Source organism: Mesitornis unicolor, unplaced genomic scaffold, assembly GCF_000695765.1.
Source record: "Mesitornis unicolor isolate BGI_N332 unplaced genomic scaffold, ASM69576v1 scaffold1248, whole genome shotgun sequence".
Classification (NCBI taxonomy): Eukaryota; Metazoa; Chordata; class Aves; order Mesitornithiformes; family Mesitornithidae; genus Mesitornis; species Mesitornis unicolor.
Genome location: NW_010200942.1, coordinates 24,144 through 34,660, shown reverse-complemented (window position 1 = coordinate 34,660; position 10,517 = coordinate 24,144). Strand labels below are relative to the sequence as shown.

The 10,517-nt window shown below is 39.5% G+C and overlaps 1 protein-coding gene across 4 annotated transcripts in view; it reads left to right on the top strand.

Moving 5' to 3' along the window:
- COLEC11 (collectin sub-family member 11) overlaps positions 1–9,850 on the top strand; it is a 16,479-nt gene extending 6,629 nt beyond the window's left edge. For 2 of the 4 annotated variants that reach the window (XM_010189885.1, XM_010189883.1), the window contains 3 exons: positions 7,756–7,809; positions 9,152–9,247; positions 9,421–9,812. In XM_010189885.1, coding sequence (XP_010188187.1) covers positions 7,756–7,809; positions 9,152–9,247; positions 9,421–9,812 — 542 coding nt within the window. Of the gene's footprint in view, positions 1–6,963; positions 7,036–7,755; positions 7,810–9,151; positions 9,248–9,420 lie in introns of all 4 variants that reach the window. The other 2 variants (XM_010189881.1, XM_010189882.1) reach the window with 2 other exon arrangements.
- The last annotated feature ends 667 nt before the right edge of the window (positions 9,851–10,517 follow it).

Below are 10,517 nucleotides of genomic sequence, written 5' to 3'. Positions count from 1 at the left end.
CCCTACTTGCAGTGATTGCTGTATTGCATACTTCCATGTTGGGAGTGAACTCTGTCAAGAGAACTAAGTCAAGATCCTATCTGTGAAGCTGAAACTTCCATGTGTAAAAATTCCACAGAGGTGTTTCAATAAAAATACAATACCATGAATATTTCCAGAGTAGCATGTATTCTGCTTATGGCAATCAAAATAAGGAGGAGAGGGTGAATTCAGTGTTGGAATGTATAATCAAAGGCACAGCACATTAAAAATATGTTCTTCAAGACATTTTATGTTGCAAAGGGGGCTTTAAACAACCAGATCTAGTTGAAGATTTCCCTGCTCATTGCAGGGGGGTTGGACTAGATGACCTTTAAAGGTCCCTTCCAAACCAAAGCATTCTATGATTTGATGATTTTTCTTGGAGCCATAATGACTGAAAAAGTTTTATTTTACTATTTTAATTTCAGCCTTTATGCCTCTTAATTTATACTGGCGTGTGAAGCAAATACTGTTCTTGGGCATGGAACTCAACTGTCTCTCTCTACCTTTGCAGTGTTTGCACAGTCCCTGGTGTGGCTTCAGCTTGTGCCAGCTAACGCTTTCCCAGACAATTCTTGGGCACATTTTGGGAGCTAACACAATGAACAGCTTGCAAGTGATTATCCTAGTTTGAAGAGTAAGAGAATTTAATATCATGAAGTGCACCATTCTCAGCCACCTGGTTCCCACTGCCAAGGAACAGTCCCAGCCATTTAGTTTACTAGTACAGGCATAGCCTCTTAAGTATGAGAGAAGACTCATTAATTTAACTGGATTAGAGCCAGAGTGCTCAGTCATTTGTATAATCAAATTCTAAAGAGAGGTAATAATATCTTAATTTATATTTTAGTGTTACTGATTGCTCATTAATATGTAATCAATCAATCCTTTAAATTTCTGAGTCAACTTTTACATTAATTTATTGCTCACTAAGGAGTGCTGCAGGCAGGTTTCCATATAAAAGTCCTGACATTGACAGTTGTGGATTCACGAAGTGGGTATCTGGTTCAAAACAGTCTTTCAGTTCTACCTGAACTCAAAAAAGATTTTGAGAAAGTCTGTGCTAAACTGAGTGGACAAAAAGATGGCAGATGGGCTTCAATGTAAATAAATGTATTGCCTAGGGACATTAGGGATACATAATTTCATCCATACTTACTTGATGCCAAAATACAGAACTGTCACTTAAAACTCAAGTACTGCTCTGAAATCACTAGCAGCAGCCCCAAAGCCAACAAAATGCTGCCCATCATCAGTAGAGATACCACTGACAAAACAGGAAGCTCCTTTTTCAGCTGATTTTGCTCTGTATCAAAGCCTGACATGAGTTTGGTTCTGGCCTGTCTCTCAAGAAGGACATGGGAGTTTAATGAGAGGCCCGAGAAATATGAAGAAGGTGGAGGAGCTGCCTCATAAGGAGAAGTTGGAAGATTTGATACTCTTCTGTCTGTATAGGGGAGTCTGAGGAGGATATGATCAAGGTTACAGAATCATAAAAGCAGTGAGTGAGGTGACTTTTTGTTTGCCAGAGTCCATCATACCTGAACTAGGAGACACTCACTGAAAATTCTGGGGGACTAATTCAACAGCTCCATCTGCAATGGACTGCAGATAGTGGCTGGGGTTACAGAATCACAGAATGGTAGGGGTTGGAAGGGGCCTCTGAAGGTCATCCAGTCCAACCCCCCTGTTAGAGCAGGATCACCTAGAGGAGATCACATAGGAGCACGTCCAGGTGGGATTTGAATATTTGCAGAGAAGGAGACTCCACAGCCTCTCTGGGCAGTCTGTTCCAGTGCTCTGGTACCCCCATGGTATAGAAGTTTTTCCTTATGTTTAAGTTGAACTTCCTGTGCACTAGTTTGTGACCTTTGCCCCTTGTCCTATTGCTGAGCACAACTGAGAAGAGTCTGGTCCCATGTACCTGACACCCACACTTTAGATATTTATAAGCATTATTCAAGTTGCACCAGAGGAGGTTTAGACTGGATATTAGGAAAAATTTCTTTACTGAAAGAGTAGTCAGGCACTGGAACAGGCTGCCCAGGGAGGTGGTGCAGTCACCATCCCTGGAGGTGTTCAAGAAACATGTGGATATGGCACTCCAGGACATGGTTTAGTGGGCATGGTGGTGTGAGGTTGACAGTTGGACTTGATCTTAAAGATCTCTTCCAACCTTAATGGTTCTATGATTGATGAGATCCCCCCTCAGTCTCCTCTTTTCCAGGCTAAACAGACCCAGGTCTCTCTGTCTTTCCTCATATGGGAGATGCTTCTGTCAACCTAATCATCTTAGTGGCTCTATACTGGACTCTCACCAGTAGTTCAGTGTCTGTCTTGAACTGCGGAGCCCAGAATTGGATGCAGTATTCCAGATGTGGCCTCACCAGGGCAGAGTAGAGTGGGAGAACCTCTCTTGACCTACTGATGCACCTCAGGATGCCATTGGCCTTCTTGGCTGCAAGGGCACATTGCTGGCTCATGGTCATCCTGCTGTCCACCGGAACTTCCAGGTCCTTTGCCCCTGAGCTGCTCTCCAGCAGGTCAGCTCTCATCCTGTACTGATACATGGAGTTGTTCTTCCCCAGATGCTAAACCCTACACTTGCCCTTGTTGAATTTCATTAAGTTTCTCCCCACCCAACTTTCCAGCCTGTCCAGGTCACACTGAATGGCAGCACAGCCTTCTGGTATGTCAGGCATTCCTCTCAGCTTTGTATCATCAGCCTGTTTGCTGAGAGTTCACTCTGTCCCATCGTCCAGGTCATTGATGAATATATTGAACAGAGCTGGACCCAGTACCAACCCCTGAGGAACACCACTAAACATGGCTCTCCAGCTAGACTCTGCCCCACTGACTACAGCTCCCTGAGTTCTGCCCTTCAGCCAGTTCCCAGTCCACCTCACTATCCAGTCCTTCAATCCACACTTCTTAAGTCTGGCTGTGAGGATGTTATGGGAGATGGTGTTGAAAGCCTTGCTGAAGTCAAGGTAGACCACATCCACTGCCCTCCACTCATCAATCCATCCTGTCTGTTGTCATATTCAGGATTATCTGATTTCCAGTTGCCAATAGTTCTAAAAAGGTAAGTGTCCTGAATGTTGATTACCACCATACCATAATATCATTATATCCTTTAAAAATACTACTTATTCACATCAGGCTAAATATTTGCACTGGGAATACTGACTGCTGTAGGACTAAGGAGGTACACTGTGGGAAAGACTTTGTAAGCTTGGTCTATATCTTACATTCTTTTTTTTAAGTATCCTCTGCCGATTGCTGTTGAAAATGGCACTGAAGTAAAAAAGCTTTTGGTCTGTTTTGCTACATTTATGCTTTTGTTGTTAGGTAGATGTCTGTGATGTCTGCTATGTCCCATCATGAAGAATTTCTGTCTGATTTGTCTTCCAACCCTTAATTTTGGGAACTAAACTTCTGTTCTCTTCTTTTATTTGACACAATTCAATTCTGTTTGTCTGTGACATGGTGAATTTTTGTTTCTACTCGATTTGTCTTTTTGACACCTATTTCTATTTAAGTGGTATTATACCTTCTTTTCTGTTCCAATTAATCCTCTCTGAAGAGGTCGGCCATACTTTATGAAGACTTCCATTTATAGTGTTGCACAAAGTCAAAGCCCTCATTTATTCACTGGTTGTGCAGCCCACCATTAATCTCTTGCATTTTATGTCTTCTCTTGTTTGTGGGCCTGAAAAGGCCACCAAGAAGAGTTTCCTTCTCTTCAGTTCTTTCCAAAATCCTTCACGTCTTCTAGAATTGTTTCCAGTGTATATCACCTTCAACTGAAACATGATAGATTACTTGCTTCATATTCTCCATTCAAACTTTCAGTTAGATTTCCTACTTTTGGTCTATGGAGACTTAATTTCTTTCATTGTCCTCATTTCTTTCCAGCTCTCACTTCCTGATTTCAATAAGGCTCTTCAGACTGCATTTTTGGCAATCATAGGGCCACTAAAAAGAACTTTACAAAAGGTATTAAAACTTTTGAAACCCTCAAGGCAGATGGGTTTCTCTTGAAGCTTTGTGATTTATTCTGCAGAAGAAGCAGAATAAGCAAGGCCCTGGAGCAGAAGCAGGGGTTAGTCACTGTAAGAAAAAAAAAATCCAAACAGTTCTTTTAATGAGCACAGGAGACTTAATGTATGTCTTCATTGTTTGAGATAACACACTTTTACTTCTGAGCAGCTCATGTAGCTTTTACTGGCTGTTACTGAGAAGTAGTTCATTTTCTGGGTAGTATTTATGAGATATATAGTGATTTCATATATTTTATTTATGCATTATATCTATATGTTTATTTAATTTCAGATGTAGCAGCCTCAGAAGAGTTGTTATACATCAGAAAGCATTCAAGCATCTGACAATCTGTTATAGTAATCCCAATTCATAAATATCCAAAGCAAGATAGATCACTTTCAGAGTAACCGGATAAATTCATTACAAGCGGATACTTAGAGATTTTCAAGGAAGTACCCTCTTAATATACTATCTATGTTGGATAAGTATACAATGGTAGCATCAGTACCTTTATAACCTGCACAGCCTGATAGATTGCATCTTTAAGGCAAGCCATGAATCTACTCTGAAAGTGAAGCTTTATTCCATAAAGTAGATCTTCATCTGGCTGAGTGGATTACGTCCATTCTTCCAATAGGAATATATTGCATAAGAGAAAAATATTTTTGGTAGTAAATCTGATAAAATTTCCTAATTGAATCCATGTCCAGTAGTGATTGAATCTGATCCTTGTTGGAAACAGACAAGAATAATTGATTGTGATACTTGCCAGTAACTAATTAGACCAACAAATGAACATTTGGCTTCTCTCAGTTCAGAGGAAATTATTACTTCTTGACTCATGCTGTCAAGTGACAGTTGCTTGAGACTTCATGGAGTAGTACAGAGGATATCTTTTAGCCCAATGGTGATCAATTTATGTTCTGAAACTTGTCATTGATTATTCTTTTAAGTTAAAGGTAATGATTAAATCAGTCATAAAATTATTCAACTTTTATAAAAAATATATAGAGGAAATATATGACTGTCTGTCCACTTTCAGTAACAACTGAAGACAACAGATCTTTAGTTATTGTAGATCCACAACTGGGAGTGAGTTGTGACAGTTTTCTGCCATGCTCATTACATACCATGTGGAACAAAATGCCAGGTCTCATTTCATAGGTCTCAGAAAGTCTACCTAAAACAAATCAGGGAATCCTCTCTAAGCCAATGCCAGTACCAAAGTGTTATTTAGAAATAGCAATCTCTATAAAGAGATTACTTCCAGTTTCTGAAGGGGTCCTAAGAAAAGCCGGGAAGGAACTTTTTACAAGGGCAGGTAGCGATAGAATGAAGGGGAATGGTTTTAAACTGGAAGAGGGTAAATTTAGACTAGATATTAGGAAGAAATTCTTTACTGAAAGGATGGTGAGACACTGGAACAGGTTTCCCCCTCCCTAGAAGTGTTCAAGGCCAGGTTGGACAGACCTTTGGGCAACCTGGTCTGGTGGGAGGTGTCCCTGCCCATGGCAGGTTGGTTGGACTGGATGATCTTTAAGGTCCCTTCCAACCTAGACCATTCTGATTCTATTATTTATTGACTATAAATGGCCAGGTTTAAGCCAAAACCAGTCCTGTGCAAGCCCACTGTACTTTATTAGGTGACTAGTGCTTATACATTTCTGTCGACTGCTGATCCCCTAAACTTGTAGATAAGCATTGTAGATATGGGGTTGAATTGGGTTTGCTATTGCAGGCTATATTTCTTCTCTCAGATTCACACCATTAAGATAATTATTTTCATAATGTTTGAGAAATGCCATTCAGAAAAGCTGTATGACGTGACAAGCATGTTTCATCTGTTATATTATTTGAGCTCTGGAGGGGCTCAGATCAATGTCATCAATACTTGGGCTGTGGGACACATATTATTAGTAACAGTGGAGACAGTGGTGGCAAAGAAACTGCCTGTTCCAGGGCCAATTCTGTTTCCCTTGAAATGATTCTAATATTCACTTTATGTCACACAGCAAAGTACAACTAATAAAAAAGAGGTCAGTCAGGCAAAGTAAATTAATCAAGCTGTCTGACATTAGATTTCTGGGGATACCTTATAGACAGACACAGAGATGTGACAGTGGCTGGTTCATCCAGATTTGTTGACAATGTGAATTGACCTAAAGAGGTGGACAGGTACCTTTCGTTTGTAAAAACACAACTAAGGAAAATTATTTTTAGCAGTTCCTTTGCTGCAGCTGCACTTTGAAGTATTCTATAGAACTGTCTTTAAAATTAGTAACATTCAACACGGCTGGTTTGAGTCAAACTTTGTATGAACATGTGCATGTGTCTATATATATGTGTATGTCTATGTAAGATTTCAATTAATTTTCATTTGTATTGATGTAATCTTCAAATGCAAGAGCAAAGAATTAGCATGTGACTGCTTTCACAGTGTTTATATTTTATAAATAAGCCATTAAGCCCAAATTCAGCCCTCAGTTACAGTGGAGCTACAGTAGTAGGTGAAACCATCAGTTGTACTTGGATCCTTTATGTCTTCTTAACTGCATGATGATTTTAGTGATCCAAGTGTGAATGGAATTCCTCCTCATTTTCAACATAATTCTGGCATAATAATCTGAGAGAAGTTTGCAAAAGCTTTTCCAGTGGCTCTCAGTTTTCATTTACACCTGCATGCCTTGTTAATGTCAATTGCTTTTCAAAGATTGAATCACTGTCTAGGTTGTATGTAAGTTCTTCAGAAGTGGTGAGCTGGACCTCTGGAGGTCAATGAATATTGGGGATGTAATGTGGTTTTTCTCGTTATAAAAACTGATATTGCAAACATGCTGGAATCTGAATAGATCAGACTATGTTGCTACCTTGTGTCTTTGGTCTTTTTGTTACATATAGGAGACATGGGGGACAAAGGACAGAAAGGCAGCATAGGACGACATGGAAAAATTGGTCCTATTGGTTCAAAAGGTATGCTTAGTTCAATTTTTTCTCCATTTGTGTTTCAGATGAAAAATCTGTTGTCATTTATGTTTGGGGAAAGTTTAGTGGCTTGAAAAATGGTTAACAAGTCTCAAGAGTTTACCATAACAGGGAGTTTCTCGCACTAGTCTGCCAGATGGCTGAGTTCTCTCAACCAGTTGCCTTTCACTCTGACAGAAGTATATTTATTCTAAAAGCAGGGTGAGAATCCTGGTTTAAAGCTAAATAAAGGTCTTTGTACACCGTCACACAAGTGTGGAGTGTTAAGAGAAGCAGTTGAGGAGATGCACTATGTTTTGGCAGACTTTCAAGAGCCAGAAGACTTGAATTCTAATCTTGCCTACCCCATAGGTTTCCTATGTGATTTTGTTTAAGTCATTTGGACCAATGTTTACTTAAACGTCTAGGTTATGAATCTAGATTTAGGCTTCAGCATAGCATATCCAGCCGTTTCCCTTCTACAGCATATGAATCTGTTGGTTCTGTGAAGTTCATATGATGGATATTGGTACATATTATTTGTGTTCAAGTTTCATAGCTTTGGCTGGCCTTTGTTGTGGAACAACTGGGACACAGAATCTTTATTTTTGCTTGGGCATATTTCTGCTTTCCACACTTGATTGTTATTGGAGAAAAAATATACAAGTGCTAAATGAACTGTAAGCCAAAAAAGCTGCCATAAATTTATATTATTTTTCATGTTTTTAGGTGAAAAAGGAGATAATGGTGACATAGGACCACCAGGTCCTAATGGTGACCCAGGTAAACCATGACACACCTTGCGCATGTGAAGGATTTTATAAGATGTATGGATCATCACCAGAAGTACATGTCTGTTTACATACTAGAAGAAATAGTAAACAATTAAATATTTGTATAGGCACTGTAATATTTCACTGTTATATTTTCAAATTACTTAAAATTATTAAAGCTGCCAGAGTTGCTGGACTTGTAGTATATTTGTCAAAATAATGTCTCAGAGCTCCTCAGAGGTTTGACCACTCCAGGAGACTAGCGGGAACTGAAGTGCAACTGTCTGTATCACTCATCACAGTGCAAAGGGACATCTCTGCCTACCCCTCGCTGGCTTCCAGCCATCACAAAGGAGCAAGCTAGAAGCTCCTGCCCCTCCATGGATTATTGTTGTAGAAGCAGGAGATTACCAGGAGTACAGATCCACCAAAGGTGAAAGCCTGGAATAAGAATTGTAAGCCTTATAAAAGTGGCAGATTCAGACTTTGCCTGATTTGTCACTTCCTAGCAGGGTGCATTAAAGGTACACCAATTAGTTTTCTCATGACAACATAATTTGCTGCTTTAATTCTTGAGTCAGAATACCATATATCTGTCATCAAGCACAGTTTTACAGTGTAAGTACCCTGTGCTTAAACTGACTTGGACACCTAAGCTGAGTAATTGGGTAGTGAAATGCAGATCTGAATAATTAGACACAGAACTGGAAACTGTAATTGATTCATTTTTTGAGATTTGAACTCATAGGTGTAACAATTATCCTTTTAGTATTCTCATTCAGATTATCTTAATCAAACTGATACCAGTTTGGGTTAATAGATGGTTTTCTGTTGTCTCATTTTATTGAAAGGAGTACAGTAAATTCTGTACTTTCAGAAGTACAGAACTACATTTTGCAGGTAATTATGTGCATTACATGTTTGGAACATCAGGCTTTTGGATCTGCTGTGTTATGTTCCTCATGAGGAACAGGCGAACAATGTGCTGTGTAAAAAGTGCTCTTTGGAGAAGACTAAACAGAATAATTTTACTCAAAATGGGAAATTTTGACAGAAGTTGTTTTTAAAAAACCCCGTATTTCTTCTGCGGGGAATATCTGTTGGTGTTTAGGTTAGTACTAACCATGCAGAGCTGAAGCTTCATGAGAAGTGGACTGAGCTGTTCTGCATAGGCTCAGACACCCATGAAAAGCATATGATGGTGCAGGGTAGCAAAGCCTATCAGTTTCTGACTGTTATTTGTGAGACTGCTCTCTCCAGGGCTGACAGCCTGAGCCTGTTCATAAAATTGTTTATATAATTATTGAAATCAGACAGCTTTTTGATTTTGATGTATCTGTATCGTTTCACAGGCATCCCCTGTGAGTGCAGCCAGCTAAGGAAGGCTATTGGTGAAATGGATATCCAAGTGGCCCAGCTGACAACGGAACTAAAATTCATAAAAAATGGTAGGTTAATTTTATATAGGTATTTTCCTTTCTCATCACGTGTTTTACCAGCGGAGTTGCTCATAGAGGGCATCACCATCCCGCATCTGATTTGAGAAGCTATTTTGGGGTGTACAGTAAGTTGGTTTATAGAAATGCGAGTGCTCACTTTTCAGCACTGCCCTCCCCCGCAGCTGTTGCTGGTGTGCGTGAGACAGATAATAAGATCTATCTGCTGGTGAAGGAAGAGAAAAGATACAAGGAAGCTCAGCTCTACTGCCATGGAAGAGGAGGGACGCTGAGCATGCCCAAAGATGAGACTGCCAACAATCTGATTGCCTCGTACATCAACCAAGCCGGGCTCACCAGAGTGTTCATTGGGATTAACGACCTGGAGAAAGAGGGAAATTTTGTCTATTCTGACCGATCACCCATGCAGACCTTCAACAAATGGCGCAGTGGGGAGCCCAACAATGCTTATGACGAGGAGGACTGTGTGGAGATGGTGGCGTCTGGAGGGTGGAATGATGTTGCGTGTCATATTACCATGTATTTTGTGTGTGAATTTGACAAAGAAAATGTCTAAGCTTGTCTTCTCTTTCTTTATTTTAAGAAAAGTTTTTAAGCCGATTGTACAAGTTACCCCATGTTCATAGAGTACAAGTGATACTTTGCAAGTATGTGACATCGGTGGTGTACAGTTGTAAATACAATTTAGGTATTTCAAATATCAGTATTTACCCTTCAGAAGGGAAGAGCAGTGATAAGACATCTTTTTTCTGTAGGAAAATACATGTATTTAGATAAAAATGTGGTTTGGGGCTAAATTCTACCTTCATAACAGTTAACCAGTGCAATTGCATGATGGTAAAGGAAGGCAGGATTTGGCCTCTGGTTGTTAGGATCATTTCTGGAGAAGTAAATTCCTGATATTCTTTTATCTTAGCAAAATTTGTAGTTATAATTGTTAATTGCTTGTAATGCTACAGAGATATTTCAGCAACAAGGCATTTATTTTGTATACTCCAGTTAGTAAGTACAAATATTGCTCTAAGTTTTTTGGATGTGACGGTGTTACATTTATTTTTTTTAAATAAGCAAAGCAAACCAACAAATCAGGAGTCCTACCAATTTTGTAATGTTGCTGTATTAAACTGTTCATAGATGTATGACAAGGAGGTACTTAAACTGAGTTTTAGTGCTGAGGGGGGGCAAAGTTCTTATAATTTAGTAATGAAAGAGGAATACCAGCCAGATGGGTGTTTTATGGTTGGCTAAAGGGAAAAGTAAG